The sequence below is a fragment of the Chrysemys picta genome, chromosome 1 (assembly GCF_011386835.1).
Source record: "Chrysemys picta bellii isolate R12L10 chromosome 1, ASM1138683v2, whole genome shotgun sequence".
Classification (NCBI taxonomy): domain Eukaryota; kingdom Metazoa; phylum Chordata; order Testudines; family Emydidae; genus Chrysemys; species Chrysemys picta.
Window position 1 is genome coordinate 44,922,308 of NC_088791.1, and position 27,385 is coordinate 44,949,692.

General features: G+C 40.4%; 1 protein-coding gene across 5 annotated transcripts in view; it reads right to left on the reverse strand.

Annotated features, from left to right (window-relative positions):
- CPED1 (cadherin like and PC-esterase domain containing 1) overlaps positions 1 to 27,385 on the reverse strand; it is a 204,872-nt gene that overhangs the window by 97,422 nt on the left and 80,065 nt on the right. For 3 of the 5 annotated variants that reach the window (XR_010590127.1, XM_065556067.1, XM_065556068.1), the window contains exons 10-17: positions 26,111 to 26,275; positions 23,663 to 23,767; positions 20,169 to 20,338; positions 16,839 to 16,898; positions 15,571 to 15,638; positions 15,148 to 15,192; positions 12,634 to 12,820; positions 11,037 to 11,205 (exon numbers count right to left, since the gene is read on the reverse strand). Coding sequence is in view for 3 of the 5 variants with exons in the window: in XM_065556067.1 (XP_065412139.1) it covers positions 11,037 to 11,205; positions 12,634 to 12,820; positions 15,148 to 15,192; positions 15,571 to 15,638; positions 16,839 to 16,898; positions 20,169 to 20,338; positions 23,663 to 23,767; positions 26,111 to 26,275 (969 nt within the window). In the remaining 2 variants the exon portion in view is untranslated. Of the gene's footprint in view, positions 1 to 11,036; positions 11,206 to 12,633; positions 12,821 to 15,147; positions 15,193 to 15,570; positions 15,639 to 16,838; positions 16,899 to 20,168; positions 20,339 to 23,662; positions 23,768 to 25,537; positions 25,628 to 26,110; positions 26,276 to 27,385 lie in introns of all 5 variants that reach the window. The other 2 variants (XR_010590128.1, XM_065556063.1) reach the window with 1 other exon arrangement.

Below are 27,385 nucleotides of genomic sequence, written 5' to 3' on the forward strand. Positions count from 1 at the left end.
CTACTGAAGCCAACTGGATTTTTGTTATAGACTTCTGCGGTGCAGGGAGCAAGGCTGGGTCACTAATATTTCGAAAGCACTTAATCATCCAATTGTAAGCTCCAGGTAATAAGTTCATTGGAGCAGTTCTTGGTCTTATAGGTCTGTAAAGCATCATGTACAGGGGAATGTTATAATCATATGAAGAGGAGGAGGAAGGTGGTGGTGGTCAGTGACTCCCTCCTCAGGGGGACTGAGTCATCTATCTACCGCCCCGACCGGGAAAACGGAGAGGTCTGCTGCTTGCCAGGAGCTAGGATACACGATGTGACGGAGAGACTGCCGAGACTCGTCAAGCCCTCGGATCACTACCCCTTCCTGCTTCTCCATACTGCCAAGAATGACCTTGAGCGGATCACTGCAGACTACGTGGCTCTGGGAAGAAGGATAAAGGAGTTTGAGGTGCAAGTGGTGTTCTCGTCCATCCTCCCTGTGCAAGGAAAAGGCCTGGGCAGAGACCGTCGAATCATGGAAGTCAACGAATGGCTACGCAGGTGGTGTCAGAGAGAAGGCTTTGGATTCTTCGACCATGGGATGGTATTCCAAGAAGGAGGAGTGCTAGGCAGAGACGGGCTCCATCTAACGAAGAGAGGGAAGAGCATCTTCGCCAGCAGGCTGGCTAACCTAGCGAGGAGGGCTTTAAACTAGGTTCACCGGGGGGAAGGAGACCAAAGCCCTGAGCTAAGTGGGGAAATGGGATCCTGGGAGGGAGCACAAGCAGGAGAGTGCAAGAGGGGAGGACTCCTGTCTCATACTGAGAAAGAGGGACGATCGATGAGTTATCTTAAGTGCCTATACACAAATGCAAGAAGCCTGGGAAACAAGCAGGGAGAACTGGAAGTCCTGGCACAGTCAGGGAACTATGATGCAATTGGAATAACAGAGACTTGGTGGGATAACTCACATGACTGGAGTACTATCCTGGATGGATATAAACTGTTCAGGAAGGACAGGCAGGGCAGAAAAGGTGGGGGAGTTGCATTGTATGTAAGAGAGGAGTATGACTGCTCAGAGCTCCGGTATGAAACTGCAGAAAAACCTGAGAGTCTCTGGATAAAGTTGAGAAGTGTGAGCAACAAGGTTGATGTCCTGGTTGGAGTCTGCTATAGACCACCAGACCAGGGGGATGAGGTGGACGAGGCTTTCTACTGGCAACTAGCAGAAGTTGCTAGATCGCAGGCCCTGGTTCTCATGGGAAACTTTAATCACCCTGATATCTGCTGGGAGAGCAATACAGCGGTGCACAGACAATCCAGGAAGTTTTTGGAAAGTGTAGGGGACAATTTCCTGGTGCAAGTGCTGGAGGAACCAACTAGGGGCAGAGCTTTTCTTGACCTGCTGCTCACAAACAGGGAAGAATTAGAAGGGGAAGCAAAAGTGGATGGGAACCTGGGAGGCAGTGACCATGAGATGGTCGAGTTCAGGATCCTGACACAAGGCAGAAAGGAGAGCAGCAGAATATGGACCCTGGACTTCAGAAAAGCAGACTTTGACTCCCTCAGGGAACAGATGGGCAGGATCCCCTGGGAGAATAACATGAAGGGCAAAGGGGTCCAGGAGAGCTGGCTGTATTTTAAAGAATCCTTATTGCGGTTGCAGGAACAAACCATCCCGATGTGTAGAAAGAATAGTAAATATGGCAGGCGACTAGCTTGGCTAAACAGTGAAATCCTTGCTGATTTTAAACGCAAAAAAGAAGCTTACAAGAAGTGGAAGATTGGACAAATGACCAGGGAGGAGTATAAAAATATTGCTCAGGCATGCAGGAGTGAAATCAGGAAGGCCAAATCACACTTGGAGTTGCAGCTAGCAAGAGATGTTAAGAGTAACAAGAAGGGTTTCTTCAGGTATGTTAGCAACAAGAAGGAAGTCAAGGAAAGTGTGGGCCCCTTACTGAATGAGGGAGGCAACCTAGTGACCGAGGATGTGGAAAAAGCTAATGTACTCAATGCTTTTTTTGCCTCTGTCTTCACGAACAAGGTCAGCTCCCAGACTGCTGCACTGGGCAGCACAATATGGGGAGAAGGTGACCAGCCCTCTGTGGAGAAAGAAGTGGTTCGGGACTATTTAGAAAAACTGGACGTGCACAAGTCCATGGGGATGGATGCGCTGCATCCGAGGGTGCTAAAGGAGTTGGCAGATGAGATTGCAGAGCCATTAGCCATTATTTTTGAAAACTCATGGTGATCGGGGGAGGTCCCAGATGACTGGAAAAAGGCTAATGTAGTGCCGATCTTTAAAAAAGGGAAGAAGGAGGATCCGGGGAACTACAGGCTAGTCAGCCTCACCTCAGTCCCTGGAAAAATCATCCTCAAGGAATCAATTATGAAACACTTAGAGGAGAGGAAATTGATCAGGAACAGTCAGCATGGATTCACCAAGGGCAAGTCATGCCTAACTAAACTAATTGCCTTCTATGATGAGATAACTGGCTCTGTGGGTGAGGGGAAAGCAGTGGATGTATTATTCCTTGACTTTAGCCAAGCTTTTGATACGGTCTCCCACAGTATTCTTGCTGCCAAGTTAAAGAAGTATGGGCTGGATGAATGGACTGTAAGGTGGATAGAAAGCTGGCTAGATCGTCAGGCTCAACGGGTAGTGATCAATGGTTCCATGTCTAGTTGGCAGCCGGTTTCAAGCGGAGTGCCCCAAGGGTCAGTCTTGGGGCCGGTTTTGTTTAATATCTTTATTAATGATCTGGAGGATGGTGTGGACTGCACTCTCAGCAAGTTTGCAGATGACACTAAACTAGGAGGTGTGGTAGATACACTAGAGGGTAGGGATCGGATACAGAGGGACCTAGACAAATTAGAGGATTGGGCCAAAAAAAAAACTGATGAGGTTCAACAAGGACAAGTGCAGAGTTCTGCACTTAGGACGGAAGAATCCCATGCACTGCTACAGCCTAGGGACCGAATGGCTAGGTAGCAGTTCTGCAGAAAAAGACGTAGGGGTCACAGTGGACGAGAAGCTGGATATGAGTCAACAGTGTGCTCTTGTTGCCAAGAAGGCTAACGGCATTTTTGGCTGTATAAGTTGGGGCATTGCCAGCAGATCGAGGAACGTGATCGTTCCCCTTTATTCGACATTGGTGAGGCCTCATCTGGAATACTGTGTCCAGTTTTGGGCCCCACACTACAAGAAGGATGTGGAAAAATTGGAAAGAGTCCAGCGGAGGGCAACAAAAATGATTAGGGGTCTGGAGCACATGACTTATGAGGAGATGCTGAGGGAACTGAGATTGTTTAGTCTCCAGAAGAGAAGAACAAGGGGGGATTTGATAGCAGCCTTCAACTACCTGAAGAGGGTTCCAAAGAGGATGGAGCTCAGCTGTTCTCAGTGGTGGCAGATGACAGAACAAGGAGCAATGGTCTCAAGTTGCAGTGTGGGAAGTCCAGGTTGGATATTAGGAAACAGTGTTTCACTAGGAGGGTGGTGAAGCACTGGAATGTGTTACCTAGGGAGGTGGTGGAGTCTCCTTCCTTGGAGGTTTTTAAGGCCTGGCTTCACAAAGCCCTGGCTGGGATGATTTAGTTGGGAATTGGTCCTGCTTTGAGCAGGGGGTTGGACTAGATGACCTCTTGAGGTCCCTTCCAACCCTGATATTCTATGATTCTATGAAGTATAGTATCTATTTAATATCTGACAAATCCTTTATCTGTGGGACAATATCATGAGCATGCCAAAGGATGGAATCAATCTGTTGGGTCTTTTCAATATCTGTATTTTCTGATCCCATTCTCATGCATCATCTTGAAATGCTAAAGACATTTTTACGTTGCACTGTAAGACTAACAGCAGAAGGATGTAAGTTAAAAAACCAAACCATCAGTCAGGTCAAGAGTCTCAGCAACAGTATCACTAGGCATGGCAGGGAGCATGCTGGAGCAGAGGCATGAAGAAGAGGGAAAGGAAGAAGAGGGGATATTTAAGAAAAAACTGCAATACTGAGCTATGAGGTGCAGCAAGGAATGAGGCTCACGGGCCTCAACTGTAATGAAAAGTGAGATCATTGCTAATTATAAGTCCTCACTACAACAATGCTGCCTAAGAAAAGGGAGTGGAGGAGAAAAGGAGACTAAAAGCTGTATACCAAAGGATCTCTTTTTAAAATAACTTAAATGAGCTAAGCGAGTTAATCCTTTCTCTGGCTGCTGATCGTAAGTGAAATGAGTTAGCTGATGACACTTCACTCATTAGTGAGCAATAGAAAAATCACTGAATATTCAGCATATTGTTACTCTTGGTCCTAGATCATCCAAAACCGTAAAGATGTGGCAGGTTATTCCTTGCCCATCCTTTCCAGCAATCTATTTCCACACTAGTTCCAGGGCACATGCAGGCTCTTGACTGTAATAGTGATGATTCTATATACCAAACAGGATCACGCCCCTCTGCATGCTACTTCCTGAGAAGCGGCAAATGTTACACAATGAAAGGTTTCAGAGTAGCAGCCGTGTTAGTCTGTATCCGCAAAGAGAAGAACAGGAGGACTTGTGGCACCTTAGAGACTAACAAATTTATTAGAGCATAAGCTTTCGTGGACTACAGCCCACTTCTTCGGATGCATATAGCATAATGTTACACAGAAAACTCAAAGATACAGGTGAAACCAACTAACAAAACAAGGATAATATGATCTGAAACAACTAGTGCTACTGCAAGGAACATTGCAGTAATAACCATAAATCCACTTAATCAAGGGGTGATGAATAGGATCATGAGCTGAAATGGCAGTTACATGTATCAATATACTAACTTATAAAAGGAGGACGCCTCAGCATTAGTAGGATGAGGAAATACAAATAAGGAAAAGGGGGAAAAAACCCTTCTGAACATGCATTAGATATAGGGGCGTTAGTGTAACATATTATAAAAGTTGCATCCCAGACTGTGGGCAGTAGGAGGGAGCCCTTGGGAGGTGCCAGAATGATGGCCACTGGTGATGGTGATGAGAAAGACTATGGTCAGGGCCAGCCTTACTGAAAATGGCGCTCTGGGAAAAATTGTATTTTGCCCCCCTCACCTCCGGCCCCCATGGGCTCCCTGGGTTTCCCCCTCCCCCTGTAATCACCTCTGGGCCCCGCTGCCTTCCCCAGTGTTTAATTTGTATTGAAATAGAAGCAGCCCTGGTACATGTTAAGCACTGGCACAGTGGCCTGATACCGGTGGGTGTTGGCCGAGCACCCAGCTCTGAAGATCTTACACAGCACTGCCTGTAGGTCACTGTCACCCGCAGCGCCACTGCCACCCGCAGCGCAGAAGTAAGGGTGGCATGGTATATTGCCACCTTTACTTCTGCGCTGCTGCTGGGCATGTGCTCAAGGCAGGCTTCACACTGTCACACTGGGGCTGCATCTTGCCAGAGCCCACACTCCTCCTGCAGCCCTCTCGCCACTCCTGGCTCACTAGAGTGCCATTTCAGATTTTGGGAGGGGAGGGAGAGGGGGGAGGAAACTAACTGTGATTCCAGGGACTGTTAGGCACCTGTAAAAAGAAACAGAGGGTCCTGTGGCACCTTTAAGACTAACAGAAGTATTGGAGCATAAGCTTTTCGTGGGTGAATGCCCACTTCATCAGACACAAGTCACCTGAAAATTCTAGGGTTTTGGGGCCTTTTTGGCGCTGATAACTTAGGAATTAGCTGACAGGAGCATGGTATCTAAAAACTTATATGGTAACTAAAAACTTACAACCTATATTAGCACAATGTCTACACAGACACTGCGTCACCCTAACTGCACCGACATAAGCCCTATGCCTCTCGTGGAGGTGGAGTTATTATGTCGGTGTAGTAGGGCACTTACATTGGTGGGACAAGGCTGTAGTGTGTACACTGACATAATTAGGTCGATGTAAGCTGCTTTAGGTTAGCCTAACTGTGTAGTCTAGACCAGGCCTGAGTTTGTCTATACCTCAGATAAGTTCTCTGCAAAATGGGGATAATACTCCTGTCTATCTCACAAGGTTGTTGTGGGAATTAATATTAGTAAAGCACTTTGAGAACTTCAACTGAAAGGTGTTCAGTGAAAAGTATTACTGTTGTTTTATATAACTGACTTGGTTATGCTGTCTATCTGTAAAAGCACGCTTCATTTAAAATGTAGCAAAACACACTGCCTTGCCAGGTAATTCCCTGTTTGGACTGACAATGAAATATACATAGTTTAATTACCTAACATAACAACCAAAATGATTTTAATGAATTTACAAATGTACTCACCTCCTTTGTAAGGCACTTAGTGACCTACAGGCAGTGCTGTGTAAGATCTCGGTATTATTATTCTTAGGGCTTGGTCCTGCTCCCATTCAAGCCAATGGGAGTTTTGCAGATGATTTCAATGGGCAGGTCTGGCCCCACAGTGTGTTTCTGAAAGCATCTAGTGTTGTATAACCACTACAGCTGTAATCACTGTATCATATTGTATGATCACTACCTACTAGACTTGTCATGCTATATGAGTTATAGTAAACAGATACAAGTAAATAGGTTTATATATAGCTAAACTGATACGATATAACAGCATCTATATACAATGGGTGCACTTAAGAAGATTCTACCATCTGGAAAGATTTTACTGGTCCTGCTGCTATTTCTCATTATAAATATAGGAAATCTCTCATATACCAGTAAAAACTTTCAAATTAATAGAAACTTACTTAATGGAACCACTGTACAGTACTAATTCTTTATAGTATTATTATGTTTCACAGAAATGCAGGGACAAGGATAATGATACACTGTAACTAGCAAATAGTATATTGGCTATTCATTTCTCTCAGCACAAAACCAAAAAAGAATAGCTAATGCTATTAAGAAAATGAACGTGCACAAAAAATATTAACATGATACTGTAGATATAAATTTTCAGGGCGTCACAGAGTGGCTTCTAACCTTTGCATGTCACCAGTCACTGTCCAGAACTCTAGCTACACCAGTATTAAAAATGAAAGAGGTAATAAACATTAAAAACATTCTACTCAAATACATAAATAAATTGCTATGTGTTTTAAAGATAATGCACAACATAATAAATGGAGAGATACTCTGGTTATTTCCATACATTAGTTCTAACCATTATGACAGTGCATAACTAATGTTAGGCTCTGCCGTACGGGGGTTATAGTTGTAACCCTGTCTCATGGAAACAACCTATTGGTTCCACTTGCTCTTTTTGTACATTGCCTACATAGAGATTACAAGGCCATTAGGAATATAGCAATGGTGCCACGCAACCAAATTCAAATACTTTGAATGTTGTCACCAATAAAATGAAATTACAAACAAAAACAAACCAACAAGCTTTTCATTTACAGGCAATGTAGCGTTGCAGAAGAGCAGAATGCAAATAAAAGGGATGCAAAGCCTTTTAATGTGCTGCAGTGACTCCACAGTTTATCCCCTACTAATTTGGTTTTAATGAGGACATTCTGGCTGCTATCAATAAGGAGAAAGGACAATAATTTGGTACTCCGAGGGAATGTGAGGCTCGGAACCACACACTTCTTAACTGAATAGCCTTGAACTTAATCCAGGATTACTCAGATGCATGAGAATTGTTAGAAGACTGGAAACAACATCTCTAGCTCTGTCTTTGTATTGTAACCTTCATCATGGTATCAGCTTGCAGTGAAACCTGAATATCCTAACGGGATTAAACATAAAAGAAAGTTTTAAAAAAAAGTCTCTGGATTAGAATTCTAACTGAAGCCTACTGTGAGAAAGACCACACCACTGTCATTGACCTTTCTCTTCCTAGGCATGATCCCAGTTGTGCATAGTCAAGTATCCAAAGGAGAATCCATCAGTTCACAGTGTATTTATCCTTTTGCTTCTGGAACAGGTGTCTGGTTACTAAGAGAACAAGCATGGAAGCCATTGAACAGTAACTGTAACAAATGCTGCCTGTGTGTAATGTACTCCAATACAGAAAGTGTAATATAATTATAATATTTGGAGCACTTAAAATATGTTTTCTATCAATAAATCACCATAAACAAAAGAGTGTTTGCTCTAGCAAATATGGATGAAGCAAAAAAGAAATGCAATATCTTGGCATTTTTACGGTGCCATTTTTACCTCCAGTTCGAAACCTTAATAACTTTGGGTTTTTTAGATTTAATAAGATGGTTTCTGAAATGTTTGCCTTCAACATACCTAAAAAGAAATGCTTCTTTAAAATCACATGCTGCATCTTCACAATCCCCATTAGATACCTCAAAAATGCTTTTCTTCTCATATTTATTTTTAGCTATTAAAGACCTCCATAGCTCTGAACAATTACATGATACATTTAATTAGGAAAAAGCTTTTCACATATGAGCATACAAATGCAGTTCAAGCAAAAGGAACTTATACAGCACTTTTCATGTTAAGCATTCCAGATCTCTCAACAGTGCTTCAAAGATATGGCATGAGGGCGCATACATACTAAAATAAAACTTTAACAACAGTGTAAACTGTAATGTGGGAGAACATACATTAGCACAAATTCCTATTCCTGGAACCAGATATATGCTCAAGATGGGTGATAGGAGTGGCTTTTCTCATCTTCACAGACAATTCTGGTTTCCAAGTAGCATATGATATACCCTCCCACTGCTGCTCTCCTGTTTTACTCCGATTCACTACTGACATCAGGCAAGTCACTGGGCCACCTTCAAATGCTGTGTTGGCTTAGATCTCATGAGCAACTCTTAATCCTCTCCTGACTGTAATTTGCTCCCTACCCTTATCACTTATGAAAGTACATCACTGCCTTAATTCAGGCAAGTAGGATTTATGAAAATCGGCACTACTATACATCAAGAAAACTGATAGGCGCACTTCCACGCCTTTTATATCACTTGTGCATTTAAACTTATTTCAAGACTACATACCTGTTTTTAGTTACTGAAAGAGTAACTATTGCCAAAACTTTTCCATAATCATACTTTTCAACATGCCAAAACTTAATGAGGAAAAGAAGACCCAGTCAGAATCAATTTTGGGTCCTTTTTAGTAAAGATTAAGAAAATAACACATCTCCAAAAAAGAACACTAAAAACAATCCCTAATTGTAGAACAGACCACCTACAAAGAAAGAGGCCTCATCAGGCAATATAAAGAAAAAGGTTATTTATATTCTGCAGTCAATTGCTCACTCCTATAGCATCACTGGATTTCCTGAAAACTATACAAAAGCTCCAACAACAAATTAATTCAAAATGTGTGGAACGCTAGCCGGCATAATTCACCTTTGTGGAAACAGTGCCTGGGTTTCATGATGCAGGTACATGATATAAAGCAACAGATTAGATTAGAAACATAGATGTTAAGCTCAGTGAAGATTTGGTTATTATATCTCTGAACATGCCAGGCTGAACTCTGGCTCCATATCAGAGACTCTCCTCTGGGATTGGATTTGATTTCAATCTGAGAACAAAATTATCCCCTTCAACCTATAGTGTGGGTTTATAGAATATTTTGCATTGGTTACATATAAGAATCAGAGAAGAGAATTTTACCATACATTTGCATTGATGATTTTGTTTTTTAAGGACCCTGTGGACTGACTTCGTTACTGCCAACTACATAATTTCCCAACAACACTGACAACCTCTCCTTGCTGCTGTTGCAAGCCTTGTTGCTTATTTCTTCACAATACCTTTTCTTTTAAAATTACACCCTTTTCTGTCCCAAAATCTAAAACATGTGTCAGCTCCCACTTTGATTACTCTAACTTCCTCTGTAGTATGTTGAGAAAAACTGGAGAAAAAGAATCAGGTTTTAAAAGGGGGATATTTGGTGTAAGTCAAGAAGTTTTGTGATACAAATAGAAATGGCAGAGTCTGAGCCCACAATGCTGAGTTTAATAAAGCCCTATTGCTTACAATCCTGCCCGCTTGCGATAATATAATTTAGCGCTATTGAAATAATCTCTCTGGGATCCCTATAACACCTCCCCACTCTTCAATCTATTCAAAACTCCACAAACCAAGTTATCTTTCTTGCCTATTGTCACTTTCCTCTTGGAATCTCTCCACTGATTTCCCCTTCCCCACCATATCAAGTTTTAACTTCTAGTGCTCAGCCTTCAAAGACCTGCACAAAGCTGTCCTGGCCTACATCTCAGATCTCATATCCTAGCACATTCTCCTTTACCACCTTTGCTCCACTAACAATGAAACCTCAGTGCCCCTTTATTTTAATTTTCCTACTCTCATCTTCTATGCTGACCCCATGTATGAAATGTCCTTCCAACTGCAGTGTGCCAGACCCTAAGATTTTCTTCATTCAGATCCCTTCTAAAGGCTCAATGCTTCCATAAGGATCCATATATACATTATATATATATTTGCATACAATATATATTTGCATACATATATAATGCATTTGCATACACACACACACTTAAAAAAATCTAAGCTAAGGTCATTCCTTCCTTTGGCCTCCCCTGTGTGTTTTCACTTTATATGTTTGTCTTCTAGACTATACATTTTTCATTCATAAATCATTTTGACATCTGTATCTTGACCAGAACTGACCTCACTGTCAGCACTAAGCAAAGAATAAATGAATACATAATCACAATCATAACGATCAAAACATTGCCATCAACTCCACAGATGATCATAGTTACAGAAACTCTACTACATCTGTTTTACTGTCCTGATACTGTCTCTGATGCTTCTTACAAAGAAAGACACAATATCGTGGCAAGTAGGATTTCAGTTGACCAAGGTCATGGTAACTTAGCTTGGAGTTTTCCAATGCATACAAAGTACAAAAGCTACTGATGTACAATTTATATTTATAGCCAAAAAACTTCATAATTCCCCTATTTTATACAATATGGATTGAGAATTTCCAAAGAGTTAGGGGACCTCATTGTAATCTAAACAGGTTCCATGTTGGCTTCAATTCAGTTACTTCTGATTTACACCAGTGTAAGTGAGATCATAATCAGGCCATATACATATATAAAGTGTATATTTGAAGAAAAAGCAAACAGTACCTGCACAAAACCACACACCATATAGTCCTCAAACAAAGGCAGACTCGGGCGGTCTTCTCGATAGACAGTGATTTTATAGTTGCTCAAAACCTCGGAGTTGGAATGCGAGTTATCTGTTACTAGAATAGCGATTTTATTAATTCCCAGGCCGAGGGGGTAGTTAGCAACACTGCAAGGGAAAACAACAATAGAAAGTGATAGGCCCAATGTTAAATCAGTCAAGATTTGAACAGTACTTTCCTCTGCAATTTACATGGACCTCAGCTTTTAAGATTTCTATTAATAATGTTCATTTCCATGGTTTCAGATGAATAACTATGTAAAGTATGGCTTGCAGAGGCATTTTTTAAAAAAATCTTGCAATAAAGCAAAAATGTGCCAGAAACAATCTAAAAATGTCATGTTACTTTAGCTTGCAACTTAGATAGAAGAGAGAGCTTCAGAGTTGGCAAGTCATTCAGGCAACTATGACAAGAAAATTGTGAATGATGCAACTAGGGACAATAGTTTCTTGCAGTTTCAAATCAGTGATGAAGTGAGGAGGGAGACAAATGAGACTGAAAGGTTTAGCTAGCCCTCAAAATTGTGCACTGTCCAAGAATGATGGAGTCCCAAATAAACCATTTAACATGATAGACAAGAGCAGTGCCAGAGAGGTTTTTGCTCTGCAGTGAACTAAGAATAGTTGGAACTAACAGAATTTGAACTTTTAATGCTTTTACTTCTTAATAAATATTTATATAACGTCTTTTGTTCAGAAGGCTCTCAAACTATTTTGAAAACTCTCATTATAGCATACATGTCTATATGTGTATCGATCACTCCATGTACGCAACTCTGGGGTGTCCTGTGGCAGCCAGCCTACATCAAAAATGTTATGTGACAGGGTTTTGTGTTCGTTCTTTTTTTTAATGAGAAGTCAAGAATAACTTCTCTAATAGAAATCACAGGAAGAGTATTAGATTAATAATAAAAGATATTGGCCAGGACACCAGGACAAACCCCCATCATTTTGCAGAAAGGACCATAAGACCTTCAATGACCACAACTGCTCAGGTCCTCTGTTTTATACACCACCAAAGGCAGCACCTCCAATAGGTCCCTTACACCATGGTGGAATGCTGGCCCTATACTGACTAAGACAGAAGGGCTGTACCAAGTGAATCACCATAGCCACTTCCAGCAGCTCCTGGGTTCACCTTGAAAATCTTCTGTTCAGTTACTGATGAGATCCAGTGCTGTTTAGCTTATATAATTTGGGCCCTGAATATTTTACCAACAACCATGCTCCCCGTCTACACTCAGACCATTGGTGGTGTGAGTAGTTTTATGTAGAAGCTGGAGGGAGATTCTAACAGTTTGGGGTTTTGTTAACTGGAGTTTAACAGTGACTGTGATTGTAATGGGTACATCTTTAATACATTGATAAATAAATACAAATCTAAAGGAGTAAATGTCTGGGCATTAAAATCTCCTTTTGTAATCTTAATTCCTAAATACTTTGTTCTCTTGGAAATGGAGAGGTGGCTGCCATCCTTGCCATTTCTCCAATATTAAGAATCAGCTCTGTGCTTACAGGATCATTTTTTCCCCATACCTTGGTCCTTTCCTCTCATCAAGGTGCACCTGGCACTGACAGTTAGAGGGTTCTGCTCCAATCTTCACTGTCACCACATCAAATGGGACTTCAGTGTAGTACTCTTTGATCTTTGGATTAAATTTAGGATTCAGGTCCAAAGGTGGGCTAGTGAAGATCTGCCTGATATGAGATAGGGTATCTTTATCTGTTCCAAGAAGGCATCAAAGAAAAAACTGTGAAACATATGGACATTTTAAAATAACAAGTAATTGCTGGCAGGCTGTTAAATGATCAATGGTGAGATTTATTAACTCATAGCCATACTGAGTCCGTTGCTGCAAGGCATTAATGGATTTGGTATTGGCACTTGGGGTCCATTTTCAGACCTGTGCAGGGTTTTTACCATTTTCTGCCCAATGACTTTAGTAGGAGTCACAAAACTAGAAGCCTGAATAAGGTGTTGAAAGTTTAAGGATTAAGGTCAGAAAATCCTGTCTCCAATGGATTAATTTAAATTTACATGAGTTTAATGACAGAAACTCACAGCCAATTTAGGTATGTACCAGCCTGTGTGCAGGGCTTATGTATATGTGTAGTTGCCAGGAAAAAATCAATCTGTTGGAAACACCCTTACTGCTCATAAGAACTGATAACGTGGGTGACATCCGGACTCATGGGGTCATTTGTACAGCAGGGCCAATAATTTATAAAGAATCCTCATTCAACAAATTGCATCTCTTTTCTGTTTGTGGACAATCCATAAAGATCATGATTTTCTCAAACACACTCATTATTCTGCATTATCTGACAAATGATTTCTGTGAATTATTATTTGCCTGTAGCTCATTTGTGACAAGTTTCTTGCAACTATTTTAATCTGATCCGTTAGAATCAGATTTCTGGCATGTTTACAAATTCAAGATTTGCTTTTTCTGAATATTCTCCAATATTCAATTATAACTGGCTGCTTCTGCAAACATTCCAGCCAGTAAACTCTTTCCCTCAAATAGCTGAGCAAATCTGGAAGCTTAATATACGGCTTAAGGGGGCTTAAATAGTTCATAGAGCCCTGTGTGGGCCCTGTCCACGAGGGTGAATTTAACTGGAGAGTAACACAAAAGGGCCAGATTCAGTCCTCAGATACATTGTTGTAAATAGAGTTAATGCTGTTACTCCAGAGTTATCCTGGTTTAACTGAGAGCAGAATTTGGGCCAAATTCCCAAGAGAACAGGTCATATTCAAAACGTACAGCATAGAGGGTTGAGGGAAAGTAAGTGTTCAAAGGATATAAGAAGCACTCCTGAGTTCCCCAAGATGCTATGTGGCCTGTGTAAAGTACAGATCCTTTCAGGATGTATGCTTATTCCCTGAGAAATCACTAATAGCCTTAAGAATTAAAGCAGCTGGAGGGAGGGGAACCTTTCAAAGAAAAATCTTATGAGAGGGGTGAAATCATGGTGTCAGTCAGCCAGGATAGGAATGTTCTTGGTCTGGAACTGACATCTCCCTGGCTGACCTCCAAGCTTAGAGAGGAGCAGAGAGGAGATGAGGCCCATTGGGTTGAAAATTCTTCACCCCTAAGCAGCACTTTGTCTCCATCTCCCAAAATAACTCTCAGAGACAATACAGCCTCAGTTAGGCGGAGGGGAAAAGAGCACTAGACACTGTAAAGGTAGTAGTAATGTTCTAAGGTGTGGGATGCCCAGAGCTCATGTTGATTATCTCTTCATCCCCTGAGCAGCTCTGCAACACCCTAAGGCTTTCTTTTGTTTTTGCCTGATACTCAGCTGACTGTATCCCTGAATAAGCCAAATGTCCTTGCAGCCATGTGTGCACTGTTCTGGGTTTCACATAATTTCACCTGGATATAGCAACAATGGTCTGCCTGTACAATGATATATTTATAGTTGAATGGAATTCTGGATGGCTAATGGTGGTGAGGGATATAAAACAAGTGTAAATGCAGGTTGAAAGGGGAAAAAAACTATTGAGTGTGTGTCTAATTTTATATTTAAGTATTTCATTCTACATTACAAAAGAACCACAAATATTGTATTCCTGAACAGATATTACTTGATCAGGAAGGGTTAAGCACTGAACTAATATCCTGTATGACCGTTGAGCACCCAAAAATTTAAAGTTTAAAAGGCCATTTCATAAGAACAACTGTATGCAAAAGGAGAAACTATATCTGTCCTTGAAAAACTGTCTACATGACAGTCAGTGGTATAACCAGAAGAAAAACCATAAGGGCTTTGAGATCAATGAATGTTCAAATATTAACATTAGAATATGAACAAAACAATGTCTAACTTTGTGCTTGAGGCTTACTTTGCATAGCTGACTCATTATTGATGGATTCATAAAAATTCTGGCTACTTAATAAACCATGTTTCATTATTAAGGGCCTAATGGTACTCCATTCCCTAAAGAAAATTGCATATACATTATATAAAATTTGTTAAAGCAGTGCCACCTTTTGCATAAAGTTCACATGTTCTATCAGTACAAAGATATAGATCTTGACTTACCATGACTGCAATGCCTTTCTTTAGTCTCATTGGAAAAATGCAATTCTAAAGGACAGACAGAAACAATTAACTATGTTCTGCTGTACACATTGCATGCAATCCCTATTTGCAGAACACAAAGAAAACAACCCTCATCCCCCACACATAACTGAATTATACAAATAAAAGGGGACACTTGTATTCATTTCAGTTTGGGCCATATGCTGCCTGCTCTACTCCCACTGGAGTCCATGGAACAACTTTCATGAGTTAGGCAGATAGAATTCGGCCTTTTATGTTTAGTAAATGAGCCACAACCTTATAAATGGAAAGTACGAATGTAAGAAACACATCAGTGCATCTGAACCACAGGCATTCCCAGATTTTTGAAACAAACAGGAAAAGCATGTGGTATGTTACAAGTAAACCAGTCTGATGTCCTACCTTTATGATTTTTCATTACGTTGAAAGGAGTTCTTTGTTTAACACCTTCTTCTTCTGGGAAAGAATTCCTATCAATGCAATAGTAAAGATGTTTCTAGATCAATGAGAGGAACAGAACCCATGGAAAACACTTTTTAAAAATTCCTCTCTCCCTTGGCATGATACTGTAGTTTTATGAACAGAAAGATGCACCTTTTGCACTCACATTCCCTATACCAGCAATCTTACCTGAAATGAGCATGATTGAAAACTCACAGCCCGTATAAACAGTAGCCCAGAGCAAGACAAGCAGAAATGAATCTCAAGAAAGCAGCTTAATAGGGAGGGAAAACTGGGAGGGGAAGGGTATCCAAGAACAAAAGCTTTCGGATTGCTTGTTCATTACTTTTTTACCCATTTTTAATATGCACTTCAGCTTACAATTTGTACAAAAACAATTTCTTTAAGACAAGTGGAGACTTGAGTAATTGGCACATGACTGAATTTAGGTTAGTATGGATTTATACATTGGAATGAAGTAGATAAAGTAATATTAGACTATGTACTTGCAAATCCAAAACTAAATGATATGCCTAAAGCTAGAATTCATACACTTTCTTATTTTACCAAATGAAGACTAACTATCTGCAACTACTCAGGAATATGTCAGAAACTTCTAATTTGTTAATTCAGCAGATTTCCTCTTACAACGAGTCAAATCCATTTTTGGACATGACTAGAGGCTGGCAAAGTAAATTTAAAATAGACTCTTCCCTATGCAAACACTGTATTAGACTGACAATGAGAAATGACAGATGAAGAGATCCGAAGGGGCTCCTTGCAGGAGTAATATGTTTCCCCCAAACATTCCCTTTGAAGTCCTCTTGAAGAATTGCATTGCCAGAGAAGCCTACTGTTCATCAGTTTATGATTTCAAGACATAAATCCACTTTCTATGTGTGTGTGTGGGGGGAGGGGGGAAAGGTGGTGAAATCTTACTTTGTGGCCAACCCCCACAAATGTTTTAATGAGACTTGCAGAAAGGACCATTAAAATGAATCATTGTCAGTCTTACATCAAAACACAAAGAATTCAGGATTATCCTACTGACATAGGAAAAGTGGCAACTAATTTACCTACTGCCAGCACTTAGCGGATCTGTGTGTGTGTGTTGGGCTTGTGCTCCCCAGAAACTGCCCTACAGCTGTTCACATTCGCAGGCTTCTTCAGAGATGGTGTTCACAGATGTAATGATAGGCATTACAAGTTCACTATTTGTTCATTCTCACCTGGGCTTTGACCATTTCATTATGGTCCAAGATGAGTTTCTGGAACTCTTCTTGATTTTCCTGTGGAAGAAGTGCAGAGAATTCACTAACTTCACTGGGGATGTTAACATTGCAAATAAATCATGTAGATGGAAATGTGGATGAGTAATGCTGACCAGTAAACTCCTTTGAGTAGGGTCTTCATTCTCTGGTTTCATGAGCAGTAAGATACAAAATCTAAATCAAGAGGAAATTTTTCAGTGAGCCTCCTTAACTGTTCATTTACACATCCATAAGGGGTAACTGGTCGTGCAGTTGCCAATTTGCACATGAAACCATAGATCTTGCATATGGCGATAAGTGGGAACAATTAAGGAGCCCATTAAAAATTTGGCCCAAATCTGTGAAAGCCAGGATAACAGTCCCTATGAACAAGGGATAGAGGCACCCGCCAATAGCCAGGTGGTTAGCGCAGTCACCTGGGGTATGGGAGATCCACCTGGCTATTGGCGGGTGCCTCTTTCTGTTTTGACCAGAAATTCGATCCTGGATCTGAGAAGCCTCTCCCACAAAAGTCTGTCAAAACCAAGAGATGGGTCCTGCACCTGATTCTGGCACAGGGACTCAAACCTGGGTCACCCACATCCCTGGGCTACAGTCACTCTCCTTCTCCCTTGCTCGCCCAATCAATATTTATTTATACAAAGTGGAACACTTCTTGCAGGTGAGATTGAGAGAGTCAGCGAATGACTTTATAATTCATTGAATAGACAGGATGCTCAGCTCGGATGTGAAAGACCCAGGTTCAAGTCCGTGCTCCAAATCAGGGAAAGCAGGGATTTGAGCCTGGGTGTCCCACATCCCAACTGAGTGACCTACACGTGGGCTATTTGCTATTCTGGGGATAGCTGCCTCCCCCCCATTTGTGATGAAAAAAATTGAAAGAAGTTGGGTTTGTTCCATCTCAGAGTGGAACCAAATGTTGAAACTTCAATTTTTGTTGTGAAATAGAAATCTTTTCTTTCCAGCCCTACTTACCACTTCCAAAACACAAATCTCTATTCAGTGAGCTACAGGGACAGCTCAACTAGATTAGCCATTAGAGCATACAAATATATGAACAGGAAGGCTGACCTGTGCCACATAATAGCAGGTAATGGCACATGCACATATATACACACCTACAAAAATGTCCAACTTCAAGAAAAAAAGAAGTTAGGGGCCTTGCTGAGTGCAAGTGTGTAGTAAAGCCTAGATTAGAACTGAAAGTGTTAAAGGTTGGTATGCAAGGCTAAATATTTTGGCTAACTGGCAAGAGATTATTTCTGAATGTAAGCAGCTGCATCTTTGAATTGCAGTTCATGAATTAGCTAGCAATAATAATAATAATCCTTAGCACTTATATAGCACTGTACTTTGTCAAAGCAACATGAAAACATTAATTACCCCATTTGGTAGAGAAGTATTAATCCCCACTTTACAGAGGGGCAATTTGAGACTCAGAAGATAATTGATTTACAGAAAGCAAGTCATGGGTGACTTGAATGAATCAGTGACAGAGTCAGAATTAGAATTTAGGAATCCCTACAGTATCCCCCTTGTTCAGTGACTATCCTATGACGCTTCTGCAGACAAAATTCCCCAAGTAGGAAGAAATATCTTACTATTTTTATTTGCAATTACACTGAGAATTTGTTGGATGAAATAAACAGAAACTAGACCTCTCACTATTTCACAATGGATACAATACATGCATGTCACCTCCATTACCAGTAGGTGAGTTGTACACTTGCACTCAATGTCATTAGCAAGGAGAAAATGAGTATGGAAAATAAATATGAATTTCTTCAATTTTAGAAGAAATATATAGAGTACCAAAATTACAATACCATTATTGTTGTTCTTTCCAGCCAAAAAACTTTGTTAAGATTATGTTAAAATGGAAAGTACACATCATCAACTAAGGAAGGTGGTGGGAATGCATATAAGAATACTGTAGCTAGCAATGATCTAGTAAAAAAAAAAACTCACTAGGTCTGTCAAGTTAACGCCCGCAATTAACTGAAATCAAAATTAATATGTTAATTTTTGATGCGTTAATCGCATACCTGTGGGCAGGCAGGAGGCAATGGCGGAGATGGGGGGGCTGAAGAAGCTCCAGCCCACAACTTCCCTGTGGTGGGAGGGAGGGCGAGAGCCACGTACCCCAAACCCTGAGAGTGGCTGGAGCCCCGAGGGGCTGGAGTCCTGCACTCCATGCCCTGAGAGGGGCTGATGCCTCATGCCCCATGCAGGGCTGAAGCTCAGAGCCCCCAGCCCTGACCCTATATTTGAAAATATAGAAAACCCCCAAAATGTTTAAATAAGTGGTATTTTAATATTGTTTCACAGTGTGATTAAAACTGTGATTAATCACAATTAATTTTTTTATCTCATGATTAATCATGATTAATTTTTTTAATCACTTCACAGCCCTAAAAATACCCCAAACCTTTGATGAATTTTCTAACTGTGATGAACACCTCTGGTATTTTTTAATAAATCATAATTCACAAAACCTTGTGTTTAAGTAACTTTTTTCAGTTTTGGTTGAAAAATATGTCCCTTTTTCCACTATCAAACAATTAGCTTACACTAAAAATCTGTTTCCACACAGGAAAGGCTGAAGATTTATCCTTATTTATTTATTTATTTATTTATTTCAAGTGAAAGCTTAAGACTACAGCAGTCACGGTCATAATTTAAGCCCACTGCAGTCGACCTGCCATTCTGATATTATTATTTGAAATCTTAATAACATTAAAAGTTAGAGTTGCATTTAGAATTAGATTTTCAGAGGAAAGTGTCTCAAGTGGGGCATCCAAAATCTGTGACAACCCAAAATCACTGGTCACCTCTGAAAATCTTGGCCCAAGTTTTTATCTCCTGCCTTCTTTCTTGTTTTGGCTTCAAAATTGCAGGCAAGGAGAGGGAGACCCTTTTGTATTCTAGTAAACATCCCTATTTTCAGGGTATAGTAATTCAGAATATTCACTTCAAATCTGCTAGAAAAATTCTACCCCCCTCCCTCCACACACATATACACACACATTAATTTTGCCACCAACAATCCTGTGTGTTACAAGAGGGAGAAAAGGGGCCCAAACTGGATTTATCTGGAAATTCAGTTCAACTATAACAATGGAATACCTCCCAACACACCATAATAAGACACGCTGAGCCAGTGCCTTGGCTGGTGTTAATTGGCATAGCCCCTCTTAAGTCAAAAGCTCCCCTAAAGTCAGTGGAGCTACACTGGGTTCCACCAGCTGAGGATCTGGCCCTAGAAATATTATCTAATAGCCATCTTACCATCCTGAAAGATTTGGACGCGCCTCTTTTTTCATGAACTGGAACTGCTCAAGTAAATTGGAAAGAAACCAATGTACTGTCAGGACTGACCCAAGCTTTCCCATAGGGTCTACCATGTGATAAACATCATGCAGCAAAGTTTGAATCTTGGGTACAGAAGACGGGAAAAGCTGCAACGAGAGAAAGTTGATATGGATCAGATTAATAAAGGCAAAACCACTTTCTCGTAGATTTTCCTTTTATATCTCTGACTAAATCACATATCGGGGTCTGGTCCTGCAAACCGTTACAATAGGTGAGATGCATACTATATATGTAAAACATAACAAGGAAGCTAAGAAAAATTAGGAACAGATTACATGGGTTTAATAGAACATCCTAGCATTCATATTAAGATACATTCCCAAAGTTATACTGATTATCATGTCTTGCAAAACCATGCTTACTGGTACCAAAACAGAAGCCTTATCTCTCAGTCTTCTGTGTCCTTGCTCTCACCTGCTTATTTGACTCTCAAATGGAGATGACCTCTTCCCTGCACCAAAAGACCATGCCACAGACCTTGCCATCACTAAGCACAGCTCCCTTTCTCATATTTCATTACTGAATTTGCTCTTTGTGGCTACCAACTCATTTCCTGTACCATCACTCACCTCCGTCTGTCCCATGACCTTCCAGGACCTTCAATCCCTTAATGCCCGTGATTTCTCATACTCTGTGTCCCAATACTTGCTCCTCTTCCTTCGCTTCCATTGATCAGTTGTAAGTCCATTCACACCACTCTCTCTATCCTTGACTCCTTTGTCCCTCTTTCCCCCCATATAATTTGCCCACCAATCCCCGACCTTGTTACTCATCCTGCCTCTCTGGCGGAGATCCAGACACCATGCAGACTTCCTACACACAGATTTGTCCTCTGAGCCTTCTGTTCTACCACCTTCCTTGCCCAGCAGCTCTGCCTCTCCCTTATTGAGTCCCATGCCTATAAACCCAAACATTTATTAATGGCCACTGACTCCTTCCTAAAGCCTTCCTCTCTCCTACATCCTCCACCCTCTATGCACAGGATCTCACTGGCTTCAAGAAGAAAACTGACAACATCTGTCATGACCTCCCTACTCCTTCCCCACTCTCCCTCTCCTCCTTTTCATCCCCAGCACCCTTTTTCTTCTGTCACTAATGGGTCTTGTACTTTCTCCAATCCCTTCACCTGCCCCACCTCTGCACCAATGTCATTCCTTCCTCCATCTCACCCTTAACCTCTCACTGTCCTATGGTTCCTTCCACTCCAAGTACCAGAATGGTCTGGTTCCTCAATTCTCAAAAAACTGATCCTTGGAACTATTACTTTTGTGAACTACCACTCGAGCTCCCTCTCTCTTTACCTCTAAAATCATTGAATGACCATTTACAACCATTCCCTCAGTTTACCCTCCTCTAACTCTATTCTAGACCCCCCTCTCCACCCCAGCGAATACATACCCAACAAACATTTCCATTCATCTCTTCCGACCCAAATCTCAGCAGCTGTACTCCATGCTCATTCTTCTGGATCTCCCCACTGCCTTTAAAACTGCTGATCACTCCCTATTCCTTGACTCCCTAACCCTCTTCGGCTTTTTTGGTACTATTCTCTCTTGGAATTCTTCCTACCCATCTGATTGGTCCTTCAGAATCTTTCCTCCTCCCCCACACCCTCTTTGGGGGATTCCCTAAGGATCTCTCCACAGTAGCCTCCTTTTTTCCCCATTACACATTAAGTGCATTATCTGCTCATACAGTTGCAGCTATGATAGCTATGCTGATGACTCCTAATCTATCACCCTCCTTCCAATCCCTCATCTCATGCCTCATTCTGCCTCTCTGACATTTCTTCCCAGGTTTTCCTCATTTCATCCCTCAACCACCTCCTCTCCAGCCTTCCCAACACCCACATTGCCCCCACCTCTCCCTATGGAATGTGGCCTCCAAAATGATTTTCTTACTATGTCATTCTGACCATGTCATCCCCTCTTTAAATTCATAGATTCATAGATTCTAGGACTGGAAGGGACCTCAAGAGGTCATCAAGTCCAGTCCCCTGCCCGCATGGCAGGACCAAATACTGTCTAGACCATCCCTGATAGACATTTATCTAACCTACTCTTAAATATCTCCAGAGATGGAGATTCCACAACCTCCCTAGGCAATTTATTCCAGTGTTTAACCACCCTGACAGTTAGGAACTTTTTCCCAATGTCCAACCTATACCTCCCTTGCTGCAGTTTAAGCCCATTGCTTCTTGTTCTATCCTTAGAGGCTAATGAACAAGTTTTCTCCCTCCTCCTTATGACACCCTTTTAGATACCTGAAAACTGCTATCATGTCCCCTCTCAGTCTTCTCTTTTCCAAACTAAACAAACCCAATTCCTTCAGCCTTCCTTCATAGGTCATGTTCTCAAGACCTCTAATTATTCTTGTTGCTCTTCTCTGGACCCTTTCCAATTTCTCCACATCTTTCTTGAAATGCGGTGCCCAGAACTGGACACAATACTCCAGCTGAGGCCTAACCAGAGCAGAGTAGAGCGGAAGAATGACTTCTCGTGTCTTGCTCACAACACACCTGTTAATACATCCCAGAATCATGTTTGCTTTTTTTGCAATCTCTCCACTAACCCCCTCCCATCTTCTCCATTGCATTAAATTAAAACTTCCTGTCCTCACCTTTGAGGTCCTACATAACTCTACCGCCCATAGCTATCTGACCTCATCTTTTAACACATCACCTCTTGCCTATTTCACTACTAATGCCAGCCTTGGGGCCACATTAGTTCATTTTTCTCTTAAGTGTCTTCAAGCCTTCTATCATGCCCTACACATTTCCTACCTACTTGATTCATCAAGCCCTTTCCCTCTCTCATTTGTATACCTCAGAACACTCACCTTTTCTGTGAGCTCCACAAGAAATGAGTCTGACATTCTCTCTTATCCTGTTATCCTCCTTGTTTTTATTTTAGGAAGAACTGGCAGAATCCACAAGACATACGCATGACCAAACTGAGTATCCACATGATGTTATTGCTGTAAACTTCATCCTTTCCCATTCCATCCTCTCTCCCTGTTTGCTTCCCCCCTCTGCATCACACCATCACCTCATAGCTAAAGCATAGGCAGCAATATTGCAGTTACACATGTACTAAACTTTAGGCACCTGATAGCATCCTTCTGAAAAATTAAAAACTTGTGATGTACTACAATTCTGTTCTGTCGTATCGTTATTAAATCAATCATGATTTTATGATGTCTTAAAGAAAAGTACCTGGATCCTGACCACTTTAACAGTTATTTCAATAAGAAATAAGAAAATAAATCCATAATGTTTTCAAAGATTTAAAAAGTAGAAACACTTTCTTCTTAAATAACTTACAGTTGAACTACTATATCCCTCCAATGATATCACATCAAAGGAAATTGCACAATACCAAAAAAATATACAATAATAATGTTTACTTTACCAGTTCAAATTGTCCCATACTCTTCAGCTCTTTTATAAAATGAATCATTGAATTTATCTCTTCTAAAGACAGACATTGCTCATATTCCTTCTGGTAGTTTTCCTCCTGCAAAAGAAAAGACAGCAGTACCTGGTGTACTAGGTGTACATCTACACTGCAAGTGGATGTGCGATTGCAGCTTGTATAGGCATACCCAAGCTAGCTTTGATCTATCTAGTGCAGCTAAAAATAATAGTGAAGATGCAGTGGCACAAGCTTCAGTGTAGGATGTACAAGTCCACCTGGAAAACCCTGGGTATGTGTCCCTGCCAGGATCATTGCCACCGCATCTTCGCTGCTATTTTTAGATGCTCTAGCTAGTTTAAAGCTAGCATGGGTATGCCAATATGAGCTGCAATCACACGTCCAATTGCAGTGTAGACATACCCTGGGGATGAGAGAGCCATCAGCTTGCTCAAATCATAGGAGAATAACACTGCTGTCAATCCCAGGGAAGGTGTTTACGACCATACTACTGAATTGATTGAAATACTGTTTCAACCCAAAAATGAGGGACAGTCACTGTAGTTTCTGTACAGATCAATCTACAATTCATGCCACACATGCTGTGCATGTTACTGAAAAATGACTAGAACAACAAAAGGAAGTTAACAACATGTGTATAGACTTTACAGCTGCTTTTGACTCAGTGCATCCATCAGCACTGTGGATACTGCTACACTAGCAGGGTGTGCCTGAGGACACAGTGTGGCGAGTGGAGGAACTGTACCACCACACATTTAGCTGTGTGAGGGTCAATGGCTGTATTACAGACTGGTTTCCAGTTGAGTCAGGAGTAGGCCAGGGTGTAAATTCTCTTGCCTATATTATTTAATGTTCTAATAGATGATCTGATGGCAAATTGATTGAGGCCAAAGTAGAAGGTGTGAAATTTAAAGATTGGTCTTTAGAGGCTCTCGATTATGCGGATGATATTGCCTTACTAGGAGAGACTACTGACCAACTACAACTGATGCTGGAAGAACTCTGAAACACTGCAGAAACTATGGGACTTAAGATCAATGGTGATAAAACCAAAGCTATGTATGCCTCTTATAAGATGGAAACAAATGACCTGCCGACACTGCATGTAGATGGCACTGACACTGAATGGGTGAATAGTTTAATTTATCTGTGTAGTTGATTGACAGCAGAAGGTTCTATATCCGAAGTCACAGGTCAGATAAATCTTGCATCAATGGCATTTCAGCATCTTTAAAGGCCTATCTTTAGCTGATTGGATGTCTGTGTGACAACTAAGACAAGAGTGTCCAATGTAAAAGTGATGACAACTTTTTTATATGGAGCAGAAACATGGCCATTAATAACAACTGAGGAGAGGAAAGAACAGTTTTCAGCATCAAAACTTACGGCGTGTTCTTAACATCTGTTGGTTAGGTTTGATTTTGTCACAAATAAGGAGATACTTAGACAATCCCAGCAAGTTGCAGTCTTGCACCAGCTGAGAACAAGACGGGGTAATGACCAGTGTAGAGAAGATGGTATGATTTTATAGGTTTAAAAAGCTACAGTCAAAGGAAGCTGAGCATGCAGCCAACCATGAATCAGGCTGAAAGATGCAATTTTGAGGAATTTAAGAAGTCTAAATCTTCCCATAATGACTCTTGCTGAAAGAAGCAGACTTGCAAGGAACATTCAACATAGTAGTCCACTCTACATACCATCACCACAGCTATATCATAGCCATATGAATCTGCTGCTGCTACATACCCTAGGTGGAGACCAATTTGCTTTGGCTATATTTAGCTGGTACGTAGTCCCTTGGGCACCATACCCCGCTGGTGAAAGTTAGAGCAGCCCCCTAGCTGCACTAACCTGAGCCAGGGCTGGAGCAAAGAATTGGGGAGACCAAACAAGCTCCCTGAAGCTCTTCCTTCTTCCAAGTCTGCTATGTTCAATGTTAGTCTGGTGTAAGAGAGAATCTGGTGAGAGATAACTAGCACAAAGGGATGCGTAGTATTTGTAGAGAAATATGATGTGCTGAAATTTGACTGTTTTGCATTTTATAGATCATTTGAAATTAGTTCTGTCTTCACAAACATTTCACAAAAGCTGCATACTAAACAGGGAATTTGGTCCCATTATTAAGCAAAACTGCTTTTACTTGAAAACACACAGAATTTCACACTATTGCAGCTTTGAAAAAGTGAACTCTTGAGAGTTGGAAAATGAAAAAAAAGAAAAAAAGAAAATTCCATGCAAGGTGTCATCATAATATGTTTTTCACAGTTTCATACCACTCTGACTAGCCCCAAAAAGTTCTGATTGAACAAATATTTCATTTTGTAGTTTAGAAAAAAAACCCTCACAAAGAAAAGGTTATCATTTAGAATTAAATATTTTCAATTAATTTGTAATAAGAAAAATGTTTACGAAATCCATTCTTACCTTAATCACAGCTAATTTGTAAATGTTCTGTAAAGCCTCAAAGACACTGAAAGTTGAAGACTTATTAGACAAGAGAAACTTGAACGTATCCTCAAGAAGAAATTCTTTTACAGTTTGGTCCTCAAAATTCAAGTCATCAACTTGAAAGTCAAAGTGTTCATGCACCTTGAAAAAGAAAAGAATTAACGTACAGTTTTTATATCAAATCCAGTGCTCCCTGATATATCTAAGCTAGATTTATTTATTTATTCAAAGGAATCATAAAGGGCATGAATAAAAAAGGAATCAAATGCACACAGATGGTAAACAAATAAAGTAGTAGTATTTTACATATGTATATTACTTCTGATACAATAAGCAGAATTGTAACACAGCAAATACTGTACTTCATTTTCTGTAACAATTACACATCATAGTGTTTGCTGACCTCTAGTGCACTGAGAAGAGCATAGCACTGTCATATAAATTAATGTTTTTGAAGCCTACTTTTAAAAAAATATCCAGCCTTTTTATATATATATAAAAAAATTAAAGAGTGAAGATTGCTAAGTGACTACATGCTATACACAAAACTCAAGTTCTTAATGAGTTCTTAGTAACTTGAATAGTTAAGGACATAAATTTTACATTAGACATAACAAACAATCACATCATTTCTATCAATCATAAAGAAATTCATTTTACAACCCTAACACAACTGCAACTCACATCCATCAGGGTTTATATATAACATTCTTGTTTTCTTTACTTCTGTATCCAAATGTGTTTAAGAAATATGGTATTAATATCTGTTAATATTTAGTAGCTGACAGTAGATCTCTTTTAGAAGTACTTATAATTGCTTTTTTTAGAATAATGTTATTACACATATTTTCATAGGAAAGCATTTATCACTAGTGATTTACTAGAACATGATCTAAAATATGTATTTATTTTGACTTCCATTTGAGCGTGATCAAGAGGTGTCTATAGCATGTAGAAAGAATTTCTGTTTTCAAAAGGGTTTTGATTTGAGGATTACTGATGAAAGTACTATATTTATTTAGAGTCCAACTTGAAGTTATTAAGTTCTGATGAAATATGCATTTCTTTATACTTGATAAGAACAATGTCTTTATATTTATTTTGTGGACAGTGCAAGGTTTACTATGTCTACTCATTTCTTTGCATTTTGTAGATGATGTAATAGGAAACTACACCGATTTCACTTAGCAACCTAAATTGATTTTTTTTAATCAAGATTTATTTTTTAAATTTTGTTTCTGGAACATCCCT